Genomic DNA, 22,997 nt, shown 5'->3' with positions numbered 1-22,997 from the left:
GATGAATACTTTTTGGGATATGGCTAATTTAGTGAGGGGGGTATGTGTCCATTTTCATGCTTCCTTATTTTTCTTCCATTTTCAGCTTCCAATATCTCAGGAACTACATCATATAGGAAAGTTAATTTTCACCAAAAGTTAAATTCACCGGAAAGCAAAATTCACCAGTATGCTCCACGTACTCTCTCAGAATATACAAAAAGATCTGCTATATATACTATCTTCCTTCAACTAAACCATGACAAGATGGAGGTGATTGTCTTTGGTAACAAGGAAAAGAGGACTGCTGTCAGCAATTATCTTGAGTCTCGATCTTTAAAAGCTAAAGACCAAGTCAAAAACCTTGGTGTTCTGATTGAGTCAGATCTTACATTCAGCAGTCAGATCAAATCTATCACAAAAACATCTTCTACCACCTAAAGAACATCTCCAGAGTGAAAGGTTTAATGACTCAGAAAGATCAGGAGAAACTGGTCCATGCTTTTATCTCCAGCAGACTGGACTATTGTAATGGTCTTCTGACAGGAATCCCCCAAAAGAGCATCAAACAGCTACAGCTGGTTCAGAACGCTGCAGCTCAGGTCTTAACCAGAACAAAGAGGTCAGAGCACATTACTCCAGTTTTAAAGTCTTTACACTGGCTCCCAGTCAGCCTCAGAATAGACTTTAAAGTTCTGCTGCTGGTGTATAAATCTGTGAATGGGTTTGGTCCAGAATACATCAGTGAGATGTTAGTCAGGTATGAACCCAGCAGGTCTCTCAGATCTATGGACACAGTTCAGATAGTGGAGCCCAGAGCTCACAGTAAACATGGTGATGCTGCTTTTAGTTGTTATGCTGCAAAGAAGTGGAACAAACTGCAGCAGAGCTGAAGTCAGCATCACGTGAACATTTTTAAATCAAAGTTAAAGACACTTTTTTCTCTACTGCATATGATTGAGAGAGAGATTTTTGGTCATGTTGTTGAGGTAATGTTTGTTGATGATTTGAAATGTTTTTTGCTGCTGATTTTAATTTTGTTATTATTTTTAGGCTGTTGAATGTTTTCTGTTGCACTCTTTAATCATGTAAAGCACATTAAGTTGCATTGTGTATGAAATGCACAATACAAATATTTTTGCCTTGCTTTGCCTTGCCTATCTGATGGACATGCCAGCCCTTCAAAATTAGAAAAAAATTTGTTTGGGTTTCGGGCTCGAACAGCTTTGAGCTTCGTACATAAACTGTTCAAATCACTAATGATTAGTCACATACAGTACATGCATTGGTTCTTGGGTGACAGTCTCTTGAAATCTGAAAAAATACTTATTTTAAAAAAAACTATTTTTATTTTCCCATAACTGCATGTGGGATTGTAAGAAAAAATGTGATCTCTGTTTTCATTTATAATATAAGGTTACTCTTCCTTGGGATGTTTAACACATTTTCTTTATGCTACTTCTTCATTTTTATTTAACTTTGAGTTATTTCACCAATCAGGAACATTAAAAAAACCTTTACATGAGGCCATTGTCGCTTGCCTCTGGGTCTCATAATTATTTATTGTTTATTAGTTTTCACTAGTAACATAAACAAATATATATATAAAAAAACAAACAAAAAAACATTGCATCAGAAAAACATTTATTATTTAAAACATAATATTTATTAAGAAACAATAGATGTTTATTATTAGAATAATCCATATTTATCTAAGCTGTAGTCATAATGTAATGGCTGATATTTGATCAGTCTATGTGTCTTGTGTGTCTATCACTGATTAATGTATGTTCCCTAGCAACGGCTAGCAGGAGACATAATGCAGTATTTATACAGTCAGAATGAGGTCTTGCGTGTGTGCGCTTGCGTGCGTACGTGTATGTGCGTGTGTGTTTGCTGACGTCACTGGTGCTGAGTGTCTGCAGTGAGTTGTCTCTGCATCAGGTCATCCGAGCGAAGCAGAGGGCGTGTGTGTGAGAGGAGAGAACAGCAGAGCCTCCATCAGAGGAGCGAGAAGCATCCTTAAAGAGACAGCACCTCCATCATCTTCATCATCTCTATCCCTCCGTGTCCAGCCAGGAGACCCTAAGCCTTCTGTGGTTTGTATAAGGTGTGATGATTCCAGCCTGTTGTTGTTGTTTACACTTAGCAGCTGGCCTCCTTGTTTGTGTTGTTAGCTCTGAGTGGCTCTTGAGTGACTGAATAAAGCACACAGTTTCTGACAGGCTTACACAGTGGAGACTGCTGTCACTGCAGCACAAAGTGACACGAGGAAGGTTCTCATTTGGATGGTCTAAGCGTGATTCTCTCAGAATCAGGTCGTAGATTCTCAGCAGTGAACAGTGACAGCGTCTATCCATCCGCTCAGTCCTGACTTAGACCTTTATATGATGACGTGTTTTCCCTGTTTGATGATTGTCCTCTGTGCTTTCAACGCAGCGTGTTTGACTTTCATCCAAAATATGCTCTGATGTCTGATCTGCCTGAAGTGGATATGATTTTAACTCCTCCTCCTGTGTTTGCACTCCTCCCCTTATTGCACTGATGCAGAATCGTTCACATCACCTTCAAATTTAACTCATCACTATGTCTGACTCTGTCTACGTCACTACACTGCAGGTTTATAATCTGTGTGTGTGTGTGTGTGTGTGTGTGTGTGTGTGTGTGTGTGTGTGTGTGTGTGTGTGTGTGTGTGTGTGTGTGTGTGTGTGTGTGTGACCTCCCCATCTCTAATCTTAGGTCTGCTGCACAATGATCAGACCTTAGTGTGACTTCCAGCCAGGACGTTGAGCAGCTCCCTGTACACACACACACACACACACACACACACACACACACACACACACACAGACCTAAAGCATGGACGGACTGAGGTTGCCCCCCCTCATTGAGGAGGTCCTGGACTCTTCAGGTCTGTGATTCTCAGACTTTAGCCATAAGTGATCTCAGTGATAATGAAGGGTGTAATGACACTAACCTTTGACCTCTGACATTCCACAGATGAGCTAAAGGATTTGGACCCCCCTTTCCGTACAGTTAAAGACAGGAAGGATCCACTGTTTGTTCCAGAGGAGGAGAAAGCAGAGGTTCAGCTGTTGCAGCTTTTGGAGGAACTGAGGGAGAGCAGAGAGGAGTCCAGGAGACAACAGCAGAGCTTCATGGAACTGCAGGGTGAGGAGGTCAGAGGTCACAGGAAGACTGCAGGAGTCCCATCTACTGACTCTGATCAACAGCAGCGGAAAAGAAGAGCTTTCCTCTACCTGTAAATCCTCATCTGACCTCTGCGTTTCCTCCTCATGTTCTCAGGTCTCCTGGAGGAGGAACGTCTGACCTCTGCTGAGCAGGCAGAGAATTTCAGCAGGCAGATCCACAAACTTCAAGGTTCTGGTTGCATCACGTCATCAATTAAAGTTCATCACATCCGGCCTGTACCACAAAGCCTGTTAACTATATCCTAGATTTATCTCTGTTAGCGGGCTTCATCTAACCAAACATTCTCCGTCAGAGATCAGCTGGACTACGAAGCAGGATATGAACTTGGTAACTTAAGCGAGTTGATTTCAGACAGGCTGCATACACGCTCCTGTGACAGGGGTGGAGATTGCAGCGTCAGACCAACCACAAACACGGAAAAACTGCGCAGAGCAATTTATGTCACAATTGAGGAATAATTGTTTTAAAATATGAAGAATTAAAATCCATAATTCAGACCAAAGACAACAGTGTTGCTGCAGAAAAAGCAGGAACTAAGGAACACGGTCAGGATGTTGCTGACACTGTTAATGCGTAAAAGCATGAGATTATACAATATTAATCCATTGGATGATAAATTAACAGCGCTCTGATCAGCAGTGTCACTTTATTACATCACAGACGTGTTTCCAGTTACATAGTCCTCTTCAATTTATCACACACACACTGGGATGAGAGAGCATTGTTTGAGTGTCTTCCTGCTGATGCTGTCAGTGTTACTATAGCTGCGCATATGTACGAATAAATGAAAGAATGAATGATCAGGACGGCTCATTCCTGGGTAGTGCTGACTGGTGGGGCCTGGAAGTCAGTGGTCCCCGCTCAGAGACAGAGTCCCATCAATGGGCCCAGGGACATCTCTGGTGCCCCTGGGCCATGCAGGGTGTCTCATTCCTGGGTTGAGTACTGGCTGGTGGGGCCTAGAAGTCAGTAGTCTGTCCGTATCATTTATCTACAGCTGACTGTAGATCAGTCCATCAGATGTAAATCTATACCTTTCCTAAAAGATGTCATCGGTAAATGAAAAGATTGCATTTATCCATCATTAATCTTTCTTTTCTAAACGCAGCTGCTAGATCTGCACCAACCAGGATCTTCTATCAATGGGCAGGTCATTTTCCAAGAGAACTGATTGGTCAGAAAGCGGGACTTTTGTACTCGCTCAGATCTTATCCTCCTCATAACGTGGTCCTGACCAGGTTATGCTTTCAGCCTAAGTTACCACAGTGATTTAGCCCGGTAATAAGTTATCCAGCGTCGTAGTATAGGACACACCTTTTAAATCTTGGAAGTTAGAGCAAGGAAATCCAAATTCGTTGTACAGGCCCATTATTAGTGAAAGTTAATAAACGAGACGTGTGTAGTTTTTAGTGCTGGTCCGAAGCCTAAGGTCGAAAGTTATGTCAGGAATTGAATCTTACAGTGGCCCTGAAGTGCACAAGCACGAATGCAAAAGAGAGAACGCACACACAAAAAAAAAGCAAAAAACAAACACAAACATACAAAAAAGAAACCGGTAGAGGTAGGCTGGGGGTAACATGAGACATTGCTTATCTGTGGATGAAGAATATTGCCAGATTAGAATTTAGTTATACAAAAAGTCTTTACTTCTATGAATCACTAGTAAAGTACCTCCTTCCTGTGTCAGGTGAGCTGCGGTGCGTTCAGGAGCAGTTGGACACTGTGCAATGTGAGAAGGACCAAGAACTAGAGGAGGCTCAGCAAGAAGTGCTTCTTCTAAATCAGGAAGTGGAGGAAGCTTCCTGTGACGTGGCCTCACTGCAGGAAGAGCTGTGTCGTCTAAGGGCCGGGCAGGAAGTGACATCTCTGAGGGTGGAGCTTCAGCAAGTACTGAAAACTACGGCCGAGTATCAACAGGAACTGTCATCACTGAGGGCGGAACTTAGTTTGAAAAAGACTGCAGAGCAAGGTAAGTCTGTCTGACTGACTAACTACTGTATGATTGACTGACTGCCTCGTTATGGTATCTACTTGTCCAGGTGATGAGACTCACCTTCAGGAGTTCACTGCTCTGACCCCTGACTTATCACAGCTCAGTACTGAGGAGGAGAACCTGCAACCTGAGCAGTGAGTAGTCCAATTAGCTGTCAGTGTCTGCGGTGTCTGTCTGTAAACAGGACTGACAGTCTGTACCTCAAGTCAAGGTCAAGTCAAAAGTCTCTATTTGTCTCTGATTGGAAGGAATTGGATACAAAGGACAGTGCTTCACAGAGCAGAAGAAGCACATAGGTCCATAAATAAAAGGGTTCTAAAGTAAGGTCCATTTTAAACGTCAGTTGATTTTGTTAAAGTCTGGTCCTTAGAATCTTCACATTCCTCCCGTGGCGTAGGTCTTCTTATCTTGGGGGAAGAGTTCCTATGATTGTATAAGAGCAGGAATTGGTGATGGGTACGATGGGTTTTCGGTTCACATAACAGGTCCGTGAGTAGAGATACATTATGATAAAGTCTTGACATTTTTATGACTTAAAGCTGCTGAATCATAATCATTTTGATTATGAAAACAATATTGTTTTTTATCTGATAAAGACATAGTACATCGTGCATGCCTCATAGATCAATAAATGATTTGTTTTGTTAGTGCCCAAAAACTCTGCCAAAGTGACTTCCAAACACATTTCTGGTGTTTTCACGGAATTAAAGTTGCCGCAAAACAATAACGGATGTTTATTTTGGGGCTTACACGGAAAGATCCGAAGCTGGCCAAAATTGAATGTCTAGCAGCATGAGGTGATATCACAGGAAATACTGTGAACAAACGAGAAGAGAAATGGTATAAAGGCCAATCCCTGTTCTCCTTGTCTGGCAAAGAAACACAAGAAATCACGCTATGAATGAAGTAATAACACTTCTATGCATCTGTCAACGGGACTCCACAACAATGTAATGCCCGAAACCAAGACATTGTCAATAAGAGAGTGTTTCCAGGGATCGAAACAAACTTTTGAGTGGTAATTTAAAAAGTTACCATCTCTATCAGCTTCATTTGAATAAGGATGAATGAAAAACTTTTAATGATTGTAGATTCTTGGAGCAGTGCATGTGATAGATAAGTGAATGTTGTTTGTTAGGACAAAACCATGGTGTGCCCCTGATACTACTGGCTAACACCAGTCTTTATCTCAAGTGTTCTCTGTCTGCGAACAGGACTGACGGTCTGTACCTGGCGGTCAGTGGACAGACAGAACCTTATATCAGTGTTTCTGAGTGCGAAGCAGAGCTGCAGGAGCAAGAGATTAGTACACTGAAAGTGAAGCTGAGACGAGCAGAAGAGAAGATCCAAAGGGTCGAGCACATGGTGAGGAGCCCTTCAGCTTTGAATGATGTGAAAGAGATAGGCCTCTCTAAGCTGCTTTGGTGGTGATCAAGTGAGCTATAGTTGATATGGACTGTGTTGTCTTTCAGTGTGATGGTCTTAGGAGACAACTGTCCGACCTACAGACCCTGTACGACAGCAGTCAGCAGGAGAGGGCAGAGCTTCAACAGGAGCTGCAGAGGCAGATTGGTCCCAAGACACAGGTAAGGGCTTAGGTGTCAGTGTAAACCCCACCGAGGCCGTCACAATGTGTGAACCACAGACGGGAGTAATAATATTAATAATAATGGCTTGGATTTATATAGCGCTCAAAGCGCGTACAGAAACCATTATTCATTCACACCAGTCACTCACATCAGTCATACTGGTGGTGGTAAGCTACAATGTAGCCACAGCTGCCTTGGGGCAGACTGACATAAGCGTGATTGCCATTTCGTGCCTACAGCCCCTCTGGTGACCACCAACATCCATGCACAATTTATACCCATTCATTTAGGGCAATGTGGGTAAAGTGCCTTGCCCAAGGACACAACAACAATGACTGGGCTAGAGTGGGATCCCAACCCCCAACCCTTTGGTCAATGGACGACACACTCTACCAGCAACTAAATCAAACTTAGCTAAATTGTGTAAAGATAGATCTTCACCTGTTAAAAAGCATAGTTTTGGTACAGAGTGAGTTGCTGCTGAGGATTGGTTCAGACTAGAGCATTCTGAATTGCTGCTTTTGTTCAGACTTCAGAGAACCCTGGGTTCTGGTCTTCAGTTCTGGATGTATTTGACATTTGTAGAACCTTCAGCAAAGACCACAGGAAAACAAATCAGGTTTGGACTAGTATTTCCCTTAGGTCACAAGTGAAAGACCAGGGCATCTCCTAATTCTGACCCAGAGGTCAATCTGATCTTGGCTTTGTGGACCTGAACCTTGTATACTTGTCTTGAATTCAGACTAGAAACCTCCTGGTCCAGGACTTTGGAATAGAAAACATATTTTTATTTGTCATTCAAAACATACATATTCCAATATGCAATATAAAAGAAATGTTATTGCATTTAGCTTGAGGATCCAGAGAAGCGCACAAAAGAAAGAAAATGAATAATATATACAGTGGTGTGAAAAAGTATTTGCCCCCTTCCTAATTTCTGACTTTTTTTTGCATGTTTTTCACAATTAAATGTTTCAGATCATCAAACAAATTTAAATATTAGTCAAAGATAACACAGGTAAACACAAAATGCAGTTTTTAAATGAAGGGTTTATTAATAGGGAAGAAAAAAATCCAAAGCTACATGGCCCTGTGTGAAAAAGTGTTTGCCCCAAAACCTATTAACTGGTTGGGCCACCCTTAGCAGCAACTACTGCAATCAAGCATTTGCGATAACTTGCAATGAGTCTTTTACGACGCTGTGGAGGAATTTTGGCCCACTCATTTTTGCAGAATTGTTGTAATACAGCCACATTGGAGGGTTTTCAAGAATAAACCACCTTTTTAAGGTCATGCCACAGCATCCAGTAGGATTGAGGTCAGGACTTTGACTTGGCCACTCCAAAGTCTTCAATTTGTTTTTCTTCAGCCATTCAGAGGTGGACATGCTGGTGTGTTTTGGATCATTGTCCTGCTGTAGAACCCAAGTTCGCTTCAGCTTGAGGTCATGAACAGATGGCCGGACATTTTCCTTCAGGATTTTTTGATAGACAGCGGAATTCATGCTTCAATTTATCACAGCAAGTCTTCCAGATCCTGAAGCAGCAAAACAGCCCCAGACCATCACACTATAACCTCCATATTTTACTGTTGTTATGATGTTCTTTTTCTGAAATGCGGTGTTACTTTTACAACAGATTCATTTGGACATAGACCCACAGAATATTTTCTTAAAAGTCTTGGGGATCATTAAGATGTTTTCTGGCAAAAATGTGACATGCCTTAATGTTCTTTTTGCTTAGCAGTGGTTTTTGTCTTAGAATTCTGCCATGCAGGCCATTTTTGTCCAGTCTCTTTCTCATGATGGAGTCATAAACACTGTTCTTTGGGGAATTCCACTCCTTGGACATTCACCTCTGTTCTGTGTTTTCACCATTTGTAGTTTGTGGTTCACAGGAGTCCCAAAGCTTTAGAAATTGCATTATAACCTTTTCCAGACTGATAGATTTCAATTCTCCAATTTTCTCATTTGTTCCTGAGTGTCTTTTTAAGTGATTTCTAGATTAAGAACAGGTGTGCAGTAATCAGGCCTGGGCGTGGCTTACATAAAATCAACTCAGGGGTAATCAACCACAGTTATGTTTTAACAGGAGCTGGGGGCAAACACTTTTTCACACAGGGCCATGTAGCTTTGGATTTTTTTCTTCCTCAATAATTATAACCCTTCATTTAAAAACTGCATTTTGTGTTTACTTGTTTTATCTTTGACTAATGTTTAAATTTGTTTGATGATCTGAAACATTCAAGTGTGGAAAACATGCAAAAAAGGAAAAAATCAGGAAGGGGGCAAATACTTTTTTACACAACTGTATATACAGAAAGTTTGCGTCATAAATAAGTATTTTACGGAAATCTTTCTGGCGGAATATAATAGTCCTAATTGCACTTTACCTAATAGGGCATTTTTTGACTCAATAAAAGTTGTTTGTAGCCTTCATTGTAAGTTTAAGAGCCTGATGGCCTGTGGCAGTGACGTGCTGTGACCACTAGGGTTGGGTAGGCACGTTGCAAATCGAGACCACCAATGACAATTTCATATGTTTCTGCTGGCAAGTGTTAATTCAATTCAAATCAACTTTATTTATATAAAGCAATTTCCAACAAAGTCATCTCAATGCGCTTATCAAAATATAAAATTAATAATAAGAAAGAAAAAACCCAACAAGATCCACATGAACAAGTATTCCATCTAAGAAAATCAACATCATAAACACCATTAAAGAAACATAAACAATTATTTAATATAGCCTCCATACTGTCCCAACAAGATATATCTCATGAACAGCTCATGAACAACTCAGAACATCCTCAGTGAGGACCATCCACAAAGCCAATCCTTCCTTTTGTACCATTCACTGGAGAAAGTATGAAACATTTTCTGACCTCACCTTTGCTGAAGCTCTGGTAGCTCAGGTGTTGGTCTCCCATCTTTTAAAAGCTGTCATTTTTCCTTAAAAAAAAAGTTTCTCTATCATCTCTCGCGCTGTCATCCTGACTGTAGCGTTATCCCGCCCACTAGCAAGAGAACGTAGTAGCAGTGGTCACGTGATATCAATTCACTAATGTACTGTGAACTTATGTATAGCCTTTAGCATTGCGCGGTAACATCCAAAGGCAGCGTAGAGAGCTGCCTTTGGACGCAAATGGTTGTCATCTTGGGGAATTGACTGCACATGCGCAAACACGTAAAACCACGCAATGAGAACGGAGGCAGAGGAGCAACGTGCCTTTGGGAGGGGGCGTGGCCTCCCTCTGCCTTACATCAGAGTGAGATTGTGCAGCTGTTCCAGGAAATAGCGCTGTTTAGTAATTTGGGCAATGAAACGCACAAAATGCGGACACTTTCAAACTTATAGGTACTATAGGCTATTGGAAATGGAAAAATAAATAATTTATAATTATATTATAATCAAAACAAATAATCAAAATATCAATTTACCCTTGAGTAGGCACTGTCTACCTTGTCTACCCTGACGGCACATCACTGGCCTGTGGAATGAAACAGATTGGGTAGTTCTGGTTCTCATGCTGCAGAACGTCTTCCGAGAGGGCAACAGGTTGAATAGTTTGTGGAGGGAATGAGTGGAGTCCTTTGTAATATTCCAGGCTCTGTTTAGACAGTGTCAGCAGTGTCCTCGATCACCACTTTCCGCAGTGGCTTCCTACCTTGGAGTTGCTGAACCAGAAGGTGATGCAGCTACTCAGAATGCTCTCCATCTTTTCTCAGTAGAAATGGTGAGGACACAAGGGGAAAGGTGGGCTCACCTGATCTAGGAAGTGCAGACTGTTGGGCACACTTGACTATAGATGAAGGGTGTAATGTCCAGTCCACATTGTTTGCTAACTACACCCCAAGAAATTTGGTGCCATATTCCACTACCACAGCCCTGTTCTCCTTGGCCTAAGAGACATTTTGGATCAGATTATTTCCACTGCACCAGTCCACCAACCTCTTCACCTCCTCCCTGTAGGAGAGATCTTTATTCTCCCTGATAAGGCCAACCACTGTTGTATCGTATGCATTCTTTATGATTTGGTTAGAAAAAGACTCTGTGCTGTAGCACAGCCCCGAGGGGAGCCAATGAAGACGGAGAGGCGATTTACCACTCTTGGTTTTTCAGTGAGGAAATCCAGCGGCCAGTTGCACATAGGGGTGCTAATTGCAAATGTTGAAGTCAACAAACAGCATTCCTATAGATGAGTTCTTCTCCTCGAGATGGGACAGGCTTAAGTGAAGAGCCGAGGAAATGGCGTCTTCTGTAGAGTGGTTGTGCCGGTAAGCGAACTGGAGCAGGTTAAATCTAGGGGGCAGTGCTGAAACGATGTGGTCCCTTGAAACACTTCAACATTATTGGGGTCATTGAGGCATGTAATGGTGGATTTTTTTGGGCACTGATATAATTGTAGTGGACTTCAAACATGATGGAAAAACAACTTGCTCCAGCGAGATATCAAAGATGTCCGTCAGCACGGATTCCAGCTGGTCAGCACGTTCCCTGAGTAATTTTCCAGGGGTGTTATCCCGGCCTACCGAAGTGTTAACCTTCCTCAAGGTTTTTCTGACATCAAAAACGCTGAGCTTCAGTGTCTCCTTTTCCGTGGTTATTTTTTTTTTTTATTGTAGGAGGGTTGTTGGTGGTTGCAAATCTGCAGAAGAATGTATTTATTATTTCATCGTCTGTTTTATTATTGTCATAGCTCCCATGATTGGAGTTTCTTCTCCAACACTCCTCCCTCTGTATCCTTCCCAGAGCCGCCCTCCATGTGAGCCCCCCGTGGTCTCCGCCTCCTTCATAGGATTGATTGTAATAGTGGCCTTGATATGGTGCTGGTGGGAGGAGTTAGCATCCTAAGTGGACCAGGTATGGCCACACCTTTTTCACTTCCTGATGATGCAGCTTCAGTTTGTTTGAAAGATGAAAGTCTGAGTTTGCCAAAGTGAGCAAATAGAGCTGATTTCTGTGCTGTGATTCGTCACAGTTTTTACAAGATTACGTCTTCACTTAGCAGACGCTTTTATCCAAAGCAACGTATAACGCAAGCAGCATTCCACAGTAATGACCCAGGTTAGATTTGAACCAGTGACCCTACGATAACAAGCCCGTTTCTTTAACCGTAACACCACCACTCTAGTTCTCCCATGAAATGAGCCCTGCTGTATTTGTATGCAGATTATTCAGTGCTAGCTCTGCATGCTAACGTCTAAAACATTTGTTGTGACTATTGTAAAGACTACCTCTGATGGTTTTATACGGTGGCTGGGAAGTGTCAGGTGAATGCATTTACAGAAATGAACACGAATGCAAACAGGTCACAACACGAATGCAAACAGGTCACAACACGAATGCAAACAGGTCACAACACGAATGCAAACAGGTCACAACACGAATGCAAACAGGTCACAACACGAATGCAAACCGGCCACAACGGAAGTGTTTCCGACGGACCGGTATTACAGTTGGACAGTCGGACGGGTATTATGATATGATAGCCTGATATGAAAAATATAAGAGTATCCTAATCAACTTTCACTTACTTTCATACGCGTTTCGATGTCTTCTTCTTGTTCTTAACTGTTCTGGTGGTTTAAAAACATCCGCCAGAAACTTGTCCGTCTGTAATACCGGTCCGTCGGAAACACTTCCGTTGCGGAAACCCGGTGGCCGGGAAGTGTCAGGTGAATGCATTTAAAGAAATGAACACAAATGCAAACAGGTCACAACACGAATGCAAACAGGTCACAACACGAATGCAAACAGGTCACAACACGAATGCAAACAGGTCACAACATGAATGCAAACCGGCCACAACGGAAGTGTTTCCGACGGACCGGTATGACAGTCGGACAGTCGGACGGGTATTATGATATGATAGCCTGATATGAAAAATATAAGAGTATCCTAATCAACTTTCACTTACTTTCATACGCGTTTCGATGTCTTCTTCTTGTTCTTAACTGTTCTGGTGGGTTAAAAACATTCGCCAGAAACGTGTCCGTCTGTAATACCGGTCCGTCGGAAACACTTCCGTTGCGGAAACCCGGTGGCCGGGAAGTGTCAGGTGAATGCATTTAAAGAAATGAACACAAATGCAAAAAGGTCACAACACGAATGCAAAATGGCTACAACGGAAGTGTTTCCGACGGATCATATCATAATACCCGTCCGACTGTCCGACTGTAATACCGGTCCGTCGGAAACACTTCCGTTGTAGCCATTTTGCATTCGTGTTGTGACCTTTTTGCATTCGTGTTGTGACCTGTTTGCATTTGTGTTCATTTCTGTAAATGCATTCACCTGACACTTCCCAGCCACCGTAGTTTTAATGTGTGAAAGCATAAGAAAGCTTTTACTTCTGTCTCACAGAATGGGACTGAGATCAGGAGATGGATTTAATTATTAACACAACTAACCCTAACCCTAAAAATGTGACATTTAGATATAACTGAAATTTTCCACTGATGCTGATTGGTTGTCTCCCTGATGACAGAGGTTCAGGTTGCCTGATTTAGTTATTGGGATTTTCTTTAATGTTTGGTCATGATGGTTTAGACTGCTTAGGTTCTTGCTTCTCATCAGTTGTTTGGTTATTGTGGTTTTCGGCTATAGATGAGTATCATGTTGTGATTCACACTCATACCCCTCTTCCAGGCATAGACATAATATAACATTGGACCCTGTATTGACTGTGAAGAGATGTGCCTGAAGCACAACCAGAAAATGCATGCATGATAAAGAAATAATGATAATAATCAAATACTATTTATAGCCTATAATCAATTTTTTTTTTTTGAATGCAGACTTGTGTACACCTGCTGCTGCAGTCACTCTCCTTCCTGTAGCTGTCTGTTTTAACTGCATGCTTTTGTTTCTGCAGACGGACACTGAGGGCTGGAACTTGGCGGTAGCGGCTGTTGCTGTGGCAGCCATCGCTGTTCTCGTCGTTCCCAGTTTGACCAGAACCTGAAGATGTCAAGGAACGAATCATCAACTGACACGTCAGAGAGCAGGAGACGTTTGAGAGTCAATCAGATACAACTATCAAGACGTGGACACTGACCCACTAGGTGTGGTTTCTCAGATTTCCACCATAAAGATCCAGAGAGCAAGCATAGCACAGAACAGTTTTATACTGACCATATTGTGATTAACCTTCCAGTAATGTTCTGAAGTGAGACTGATGACACATGCCCAGAGCTGTTAAATTTTAGTGCTATAACAAAGTCTCCCATGAATCTAAATTTCTGTTCTAATAGCCTGTTTGAAGCTGCTTATCAGCTAAAACATTATGGCCACCTGCTTCACTGTGTACATGCTCAAGACCTGTGAAGGTGAGCTGTGCTATCTGTAGCAGATTCTGAATGCTCTGAGTATTCTCACACCTTATTATTGGAACCAGCGTCAACTCCTTAAGCAGCTTGTCTGTCAGAAAGAACCATAGGGCCAGCATTCACTACTCATGTGCCTTTGAGCCCTGTCCGTCCATGACCCCGACACCTGTTTAGTGCTCCTACTGATCAATGCAGACCAAGTGACCAAGAACAGAACCCATCGTAGATCCATGGTTCAAATACATACACATGTCCATTTTCATTCACTTTGAGGACAGCTTGATGAAGCAAAGTAGGTGGTAGAAAACACTTAGCCTGTTTACAGTGGAATTACCCACTTTAAGGGCAGCTAACGAGTATGACAACCTGTTCAATGAAGGGAATGTGAAGTTGATAAAAAAATAAGTTTGTTTTAGTCTTCATAGAGTAATTGAAAGTATTGAAAATAAGTCTTTAATTTAGACAACTTTTTGGTCATTCAGGGTACAGCAAGGATATACAGAATGAAAATTGATTGCACAGGATGTACTTATACTGTATGTCTATTAGTTGTCATGCATGGGGAAAAGAGAAAATTGGCGGTCTTGCACCAAATGCTTTAGAGTGAGAAGATGCCTTCTACAGCTTGCACTTAAACCTGATCCCAGAGTCTCTTTTAGGTAGAAACTCTACCTGGATGGAATCATAAAAGTAGGGGGCCACATGCCACAGCTAGAGCTTTGATTGGGCCAAAAAAATAAGACTCGAACCGTGCCTGACTCGTCCAACCCCAATGAAGCCGATATCTCTTTAAGTCCGTACCTGTTTCAACCCGACACTTTTCACATCTGTGCACACAAATGTAGAATGATCAGAGGCAAGTTTGTTTGCTAACTCAGCTTTATTTACTAGTCACTCATTCTGCATACAACTATAAACATGACAAGCAGCTTCATGTGCCGCTATATACAGTACTTACCGGTTTATGTCAATGTGGTAACACTGTTGTAACACACGCAACTCAGCAACCTGCTCTGTGACAGCACACAGCTCCAGAATAAGTCAGCATCCATTTGTACATCTCAATCTGGTGCTAATCGAAACACATCACCTGACCGTTCATTTACCGAGCTTCCACTGCCTCTTGTGGTACTTCTAAAGTAACATTGACCTTGGTTGCTGGCCCCAGAAGGAAGCTAAAAAACACAACATTAGGGTCAGGGCTACTCGTCAACCTAGATGTGAGTAACCAAAAATTTCCCCATTGTATAGGAAACTGGAGCTCCCACTGGATATGATTACGTGCTGGGTGTTTCCAGGGTTGATTCCGGGGTGATACCTTTGCTTTTCTCTCCGTCATCTTTCACCTGAATATATATGTTCTGTGTGGAGAAGGTGATTAGGATTCACACAGGCTGATAACATATGAAAGATTGATTAAATACCATTTGGACAGATGTTGATTTCATCAGGTTCCGGCCAGTCTTTTTTGCTCCAAGGAACAGGAATTTGCAGATCTTTGTACGTTGTAGCAACTTGCTTACAGAACCTTGTTTTACGGCCATAAGATGTTTTGCTTTAGAGGTATTGGCTAAGTCTCTGATGCACTCTCAGTCTTCCAGAACCCCACATGACAATCTCTGCCTGACCAGAAGCTCCAAAGGCTTGAGCATCATAGGTGTGATGCGTATCAGTGCTGGTCTCCCTCGCTTGCCCCAGGTAACAACCCTTGAAAAGAGCCTGCAGAGTTTCTGTTACAACTCACTGAGTACCCATTCTATTTCTGGTTTGAAGTAGATGTGTCCCTTGATGAAAATACAGATAGTGGCATACCCGCATACCTGTGTTGGCTATAGAATATAATTTATGTCAAAGCCACATTTGCCAAGCAGGACTAGGCCTCTGAGAACGTAGTCTCATCCAGTTCGTTGGTACTCTGGTCCCTCATTTGACCAAAGTCGAAAAAAAGTAGAAAGTAATGGAAATCTTGGTTATATTCAGTGAAGAGCAGTAGGAGTGGGATGTTCTACTTGACTTATCATGTCCCTTAGGATATGATATTTGATACTAACTTATTCCACTTTGCACTGTAACACTTCTGAAACGCTGTGGCTCTCTTCACCCACTCTTCATTTTCCAGGATCAAGCCCTCTGAGAGACTTGCTGACTTTTGCCAATGCATTTGGTGTGAGGACTTATAGCTCCACTGATTGGAGGTAGCTGTTCTTAAGTAGGCTCTGCTTGTGAAGCTACTTGTGCAAGGGGACACATTTTGAAAGGCTTGCTTATCCACGGGTGCCTCCTTATGCCGGGCATTCATTTGTCCTACTTTTGAGATACTCCAAGAATCCATCAATTTTCTGACCCGCTTGCTCCTTTTCAGGGTCGTGGGGGTCTGCTGGTGCCTTGTCCTGCTTTCTTTAGGGACTAGGTGATGGTACACCATAGACAGGGTGCCAGTCCATTGCAGGGCAACTATCACAAAGACAGACAACCAACCAAATTCCCATTCACTCCTAAGGGCAATCTAGAGACTCCAATAGACCTATCAGTCATGTATTTGGATTGTTGAAGGAAGCAGAAGTGCCAGGATAAAACACATGCAAGCACGGGGAGAACATGCAAACTCCACACATAAAGGACCCAAGTGTCCAGAACCTTCTTGTTGTGAGGCAGACGTGCTAACGGCTACGCCACCATGCACCCTATTTTCCATTTCATCGCTAGTTGTACACGAAGAATTGAAGAGGATTCCATATCTTGCTCTTGCTTTTCTAAAAACTGCCTATATTTAAACTTATTAATTGTTGTGTTGTCCTTTTTTTTTTTTTTTTTTTAATTCTAACTAATTGTTTGTGGGTTTGTGTACTTACTGCTGTCTGTCTTGGCCAGGTATCTCTTGAAAAAGAGATTTTTAATCTCAATGGGACTGGTTAAATAAAGGTTAAATGAAATTTAAAAAAAAAAAAAAGTAAATAAATAAACAATTAAATGGAATGAAAATAAAAACTTAACCAGTGAAAAATATATAAACTATCTTGAACGCCCTTTTTATTGGGGAGAGAATATAACATGAATGTAAGTGAGAAAAGTAACAAAAAAGTGCAATCAAAAGTAGAAAATCAACAGAAGCTAAGTTGCCAAATTGAGTTCAGTGATTTGGAAGAAGACAGTGTTGGCTTCAAAGGTGATGAAATTGATGAAAAGTGAAAGAAAAAAAGAAAGAAGTTGCTCATTTATGGACTTATTTATTGCCCTTTTTGTCAGTTTAAAGCGCGTGCTACATACCTGAGCTAACATCAGTAAGCTCTTGTAAAAAAAGATGTTTTTATTTAATACAGATGAGTTAATGTGTTAAGATGCTGCTTAAAGGGTATACTCTGCCTCATAACAGCTGCTGGATTTTGTCTGTGGAAAATATCAGATACTGAAACAAATAATTACTTTTTGGGGAATCAATATTTTCAGATAAACAAATTATATCATCACTCAAACATATCTACACTAAAACTGAAATATTTGAAGACTGACTCTGACTCTGTTGTACTTTTTATATACAAAGTGATTCCTAACTTATCTCTCAGACTCATATTATGGTATTGATTTGTTATATTTTTCAGTTCTTCCCGGCCGAAAAAATGTCGCTCAAGTCGCTGTTTTTATAGATGATTGTTCCCTAGTTGTTGTAATTCACACACAGTAAATAAAATGTGTGGCTGGAGTTGTGAGGCAGGCCAAAGCCTGAACTTCGATGTTAAACCTGACTTTGTTTAAATTTTGTTGTTAAAAAACAACACTAAATGTCTTTAATCTGACATTAATATTGTTTGTCTGTTTGTCTGTAAGTAGTTAACTACTTTGATTTTCATGTAACAAAACTAGAAATATTTGTCTAAGCTTTTCAAGTTGACAAACACTGTAAAATCTTACTACAAACTGTACAAATTCTTTATGAACTGACCGACACTGTGCAAACTTTGAACAAACTGAGCATTAACACTACACAAACTGTCTACGAATTGACTAACACTGTACAAACTCCTATGAGCTGTGTATGAACTCTACATCCGTGCGTTAGTACTGTGTGTTGCACTTTTACAAACAAAAAATTATCTTTGCATGAAAATCGTGGATTGGATGCAGCAGCATTATTTGAACTGTGCAATTTATGTGTTTTACTTCATGAGGTGATTTTTGTGTTTCTTCAAGGCTCATTATTAAATATTACAATAATACATTCTTTGAAATAATGTCAATATGAGTGAACATATGAATTAGCCGTAATAAATCACAATACAAATTCATGGTAATTTCATGAAATAATGTTAATTTCATATTACGTGTTTATTGAAAGAATTGACCAAAAGTTCCTGTCTGTGAGTTCCTTTGCTGTGAGCTGACTGTGTGGCTCTGGTGTTTCAATAAAGTTTATTTGATTTAAAAAGAAATAATAAAAATGGATGCATTAGTGCCTAAATGAGCTACACAGCAAGGATTCAGATAGTGTAGGACTGCTTTAGAGAGGAGAGGAATGAAGGTATGCATGAGTAGAACAGATTAGTCCTAAATGTTAGACATGCAGAGAACAGTGAGAAACAGGGGTTACACTTAAATAAAATAAAAATGCAACACTTTTGTCGCTGTCTAATCAGCATCTTGATAAGCCACACCTGTGGGGCAGATGAATTATCTCCATACATGCAAGAACATATCATGTAAAGGCAGTGGTAGGCAGTCAGGGCAAGCAAGGCCTTCTCTGTTGACCTAAACATGATCAGAATATACATTTCATTATATATATGATCGATGTCCGTCGGAAACACTTCCGTTGTAGGCCGGTTTGCATTCGTGTTGTGACCTTTTTGCATTTGTGTTTATTTCTTTAAATGCATTCACCTGACACTTCCTGGCCACCGGGTTTCCGCAACGGAAGTGTTTCCGACGGACCGGTATTACAGACGGACACGTTTCTGGCAGATGTTTTTAACCCACCAGAACAGTTAAGAACAAGAAGAAGACGTATGAAAGTAAGTGAAAGTTGATTAGGATACTCTTATATTTTTCACATCAGGCTATCATATCATAATACCCGTCCATCTGTAATACCGGTCCGTCGGAAACAATTCCGTTGTGTCCGGTTTGCATTCGTGTTGTGACCTGTTTGCATTTGTGTTCGTTTCTGTAAATGCATTCACCTGACACTTCCCAGCCACCGTAGGAAACCCACGCAGCACGGGGAGAACATGCAAACTCCACACAGAAAGGACTCAGGTGTCCACCCCAGGGCTTGAACCCAAAAACTTCTTGCTGTGAGGTGGACGTGCTAACCACTAAGCCACCGTGCGCCCTCATTTTACAACCGAATAAGCAAAATTAAAATACTTTGACTAAAATGTTAAAAGTTGTAATAGGATCAGTCAGCAGCACTACTTAAAACTCAAATACATATGTATTCAGCAGAAAAAAGTCTGGTGGGGGTTTAGTTACTCTTTAACTGAGGTGAAGGGGGGCCGTGGAGGGGCGGGGCCACAGGTCCATCCTGCTGCGTTGCTGTTGCGATTGGTTGATGATGTCTCTGTCAGTCCAGAGCTGCAGAACTGTTGTAACGACATGCATGTGGTCTAAAATAATGGCGTAAAAGTACATACAGTATACTTTCTCACAAATTTACTGGAGTAAGAGTAAAAGTATTCTGTAAAATAAAAGTACAATTTATCAAAAAAATAAATAAAATACTCAAGTACATGTAACGGAGTAAATGTAGCGCGTTATTACCCACCACTGCTTATAGGGCAAACCTTCAGTAGCTGAGAAAGCACCAGAGATGGTTCAGCAGAGCAAACTTTGACTTCATTATAATATTTGTCAATAAAAAATGCTGTTGTGGAGGAGTTTGAGTACCTGAATGTTCCTGGGAGCTATGTTGTCAGGCCTAATGCCCCCTGTAGGGTCTCCCATGGAAAATAAGTCCCAGGTGACAAGTTGGACTAAGAGTGGTTTAAAAAATAAATAAATAAATAATAATAATAATAATCTTGAAAAAAAAAAAAAAAAAGAGAGATTTATTTATTTATTTATTTTTAATAAAAAAGCTTAGAAATGAAAAAAGTGACTAAAAAAGAACAAAAACTCAAAATCCACAAAAACAAAAAGTATTCAAAAAAGACAAAAACACTAAATAAAAACAATGCATGCACATCCAGGACTTTGGTAACAACTACAGCAGAAATTAAATTAATTAAAACCGCAATGTGAGTTTTCTATAAAATTTTATGAAAATGAAACAATTAGGAGATAAATTAGGAGAAATAAAGTGTTTCATGCTGAAGCCTCAACAATTCCCACCTTTTTAATTAGTTTATCCTCTAATTAGAGTGAAATTGTGAAAATGTCGTATTTAGTTCTTTTCTTTGGACAGTACAGTATCTATGAAGTAGCTCATAGTTTCAGAAAGGTTGGTGCCACCTGCCTGAGAGGATCTAAAAGGTGCACCTATCTGAACCCACCCATGGAGAACTCTGGCGCCCCCCCGTGGCGAGCAGGGACCGCTGGTTGAAAGCAACCAGTGTGTAAATGAATGTGTATATTGATAAATGTGTGTATTATATTCATTTAACTGTTGGTCACTGAAGCACTCACAGGTGTGCTGCTTATTTATGTTTACAGTGTGTAATATTCAGCTACTTTTTATGAGTAGTAGCAGTACCCCGTCGCCCCGTCTCGTGCTATAAATACCCGAGGTGTCGCTGAGGCCACGCCCCCTGCCATTCTCCGTCCAATCAGCAGCGGTTATCGGTTCTTTATGGTCACACAGGCTACAGCGGAGTGACGCCTCATACCGACACACTGGACCGTTACTGGGACCGGACCGTAGACCAGGGCTGGGTTGTAGAACTAGACTGGGACTGACTTTGAACCGGGACTGAGCGCGTGCGCAAAGTCCGCCTGCTCCGACCTGCAGTGAGTTCGGCAGGCTGAGGAGGGAGGAAGGGTCAACCCAGCCATGGAGCAGCAGCTGTCTGAGGAGGAAGAGATGCCGCCCACCGAGAAGGACCTGGCTGAGGACGCTCCGTGGAAGAAGATCCAGCAGAACACGTTCACCAGGTGGACAAACGAGCACCTAAAGGCCGTCAACCGGAGGGTCGCGGACCTGCAAAGTGACCTGAGCGACGGCCTGAAGCTCATCGGCCTGCTGGAGGTGCTGAGTCAGAAGAAGATGTACCGAAAGTACCACCTACGGCCCAACTTTCGCCAGATGAAACTGGAGAACGTTTCAGTGGCTCTGGAGTTCCTGGAGAGAGAACACATCAGGCTGGTGTCCATCGGTGAGACAAACTACCACTAAAGTTAGAAACTACTTTGGTGCTAAACTATTTTAACCAAAACAAAAGTCTTTACAAACAATGGTGTTTAGTAGGGGTGGGACACAGAGTTTATTATACGATACGATATGTGATAAAGGGCTCGGGATAGGATACAGTGCTTTTTGAAAGGAAAAAAGAAAATATATGGAAAAATAAACATGCTTTTTAGGACTTTTACTCTTGAAATACTTCCATAATTACTCCGGGTATGACCTTTTTAAGTCATTAGTAATATCGAAAATAAAAAACAAACTTGTATCCTCTATGACAGTGGTTCTCAAACATTTTTGGCTCAAGTACCCCCTTTGTCTGACTATAAAACTATTTAAAAACCAGTTATAGAGCATAATGATGGTATGAACAAGTGAAAACACACATTTTAAAGAATCTCATTTAGTAAATAAGAGGAAATAAACAGTATTCAGTGCAGTGGTTTCCAACAATTTCTGGATTGTGACCCCATTTTGAAATAAAGAATTTCTGGCGACCACAAACACATTTTTTTTTTTCTAGAATTGCTTTTTGATCATGTTTGAGCTCAGATATTTAGCATTTTAGTCGAGCTCGATGTATATTTAACAAAGTAAAAGTATAGAATTATCGTTGTGTTGTGTGTTGTTCTAATTAAATAAATAAAATATTTTTTTCAGAAATTCCAGGAGACCCCACATGGGGTTCCGACCCCAAGTTTGAAAAACACTGATTGAGTGGCCCCTTAATAGATTTATTTCTATAGTTTTTATAATTTCTAGTCGTCTCACGTCTGGGGTGGGGCCAAGACTGTCACTTTTTTTAGTTCATTTTCCACTCCTTTTTCTTAAGTGCCCCCTGTAGTGCCATCACGTACCCCTGCCTAGGGGCACACGTACCCCCATTTGAGAAACACTGCTCTATGACCCATATTTTTAACATTTCCATATCTTGTCATACTTTACATCTTCCTCTCTTTAATGTTAACAGGAATGCAAATGTCCCAAAAGTTTTACCAAGTTTGTAAACAAGTTTCTTAAAGTTACTGAAATATATTTCAAAAAGTTATTTTCTAATAGTTACTGTACTATATAAAGTTAAGTAAAGTTAACTAAACGAATGTCATAAAGCTAGTGTAAGTAATTAAAAGTGGATTTTTATCAGTTGGTAGAAAATGATTTTAGTTGGTATTTTATTTATTTATTAAAGTTTATAACAGTTTTTAACACAAAGATCAATGTCTGGGCTGTGTGGTTGAGCTGCTCACTGACAGCAGCTGAAAATAGAGCAGGGTCAGCTCTACCTGAGCAGGGGCTGGGGGTGGGTGGGTGGGACCCGAGGGGACAAATAGTTTTACTGTTCATAGGACACTTTTTCAGATTATTGTCTTTCAGAGATATAAAATACAAATTATATTTTTTCCCTTAATCTTTTTTTTTCTTATGTCATAGATTAAAGCAGATTGATTTCTGACCAATATATCAATAATCACAGTATCGTCATATCGTGAGATAATCGTTATCGTGAGCGGTGTATCGCGTGTCGTATCGTGCGGTCCCCAAAGGTTCCCACCCCTAATA

The 22,997-nt window shown here is 41.1% G+C and overlaps 2 protein-coding genes across 4 annotated transcripts in view; both read left to right on the top strand.

Annotated features, from left to right (window-relative positions):
• The first annotated feature begins 1,897 nt into the window (after positions 1 to 1,897).
• Positions 1,898 to 17,077, top strand: ccdc136b (coiled-coil domain containing 136b). Of its 3 annotated transcripts, XM_028451640.1 has the most exons (10): positions 1,898 to 2,089; positions 2,719 to 2,890; positions 2,980 to 3,150; positions 3,286 to 3,360; positions 4,880 to 5,161; positions 5,232 to 5,319; positions 6,400 to 6,550; positions 6,658 to 6,771; positions 11,526 to 11,636; positions 13,651 to 17,077. In XM_028451640.1, exons 2-9 carry the CDS (start codon positions 2,839 to 2,841, stop codon positions 11,625 to 11,627), a joined length of 1,035 nt encoding a protein of 344 aa, XP_028307441.1. In that variant the 5' UTR covers positions 1,898 to 2,089; positions 2,719 to 2,838; the 3' UTR covers positions 11,628 to 11,636; positions 13,651 to 17,077. The 3 variants fall into 3 exon arrangements, with proteins under 3 accessions (XP_028307441.1, XP_028307442.1, XP_028307443.1); XM_028451641.1 differs by lacking the exon at positions 11,526 to 11,636; XM_028451642.1 differs by lacking the exons at positions 1,898 to 2,089; positions 2,719 to 2,890; positions 2,980 to 3,150; positions 3,286 to 3,360 and having other exon boundaries at positions 4,334 to 5,161.
• A 3,805-nt stretch (positions 17,078 to 20,882) lies between these two features.
• Positions 20,883 to 22,997, top strand: part of flncb (filamin C, gamma b (actin binding protein 280)) — a 60,167-nt gene continuing 58,052 nt past the window's right edge. Inside the window, exon 1 of the mRNA XM_028451584.1 lies at positions 20,883 to 21,408. Coding sequence (XP_028307385.1) covers positions 21,087 to 21,408 — 322 coding nt within the window. The 5' untranslated portion in view covers positions 20,883 to 21,086. The remainder of the gene's footprint in view (positions 21,409 to 22,997) is intronic.

The sequence above is a fragment of the Gouania willdenowi genome, chromosome 6 (assembly GCF_900634775.1).
Source record: "Gouania willdenowi chromosome 6, fGouWil2.1, whole genome shotgun sequence".
NCBI lineage: Eukaryota > Metazoa > Chordata > Actinopteri > Blenniiformes > Gobiesocidae > Gouania > Gouania willdenowi.
Note: the sequence above shows the minus strand (reverse complement) of the source record. Positions and strands in the feature narration are given on the sequence as shown.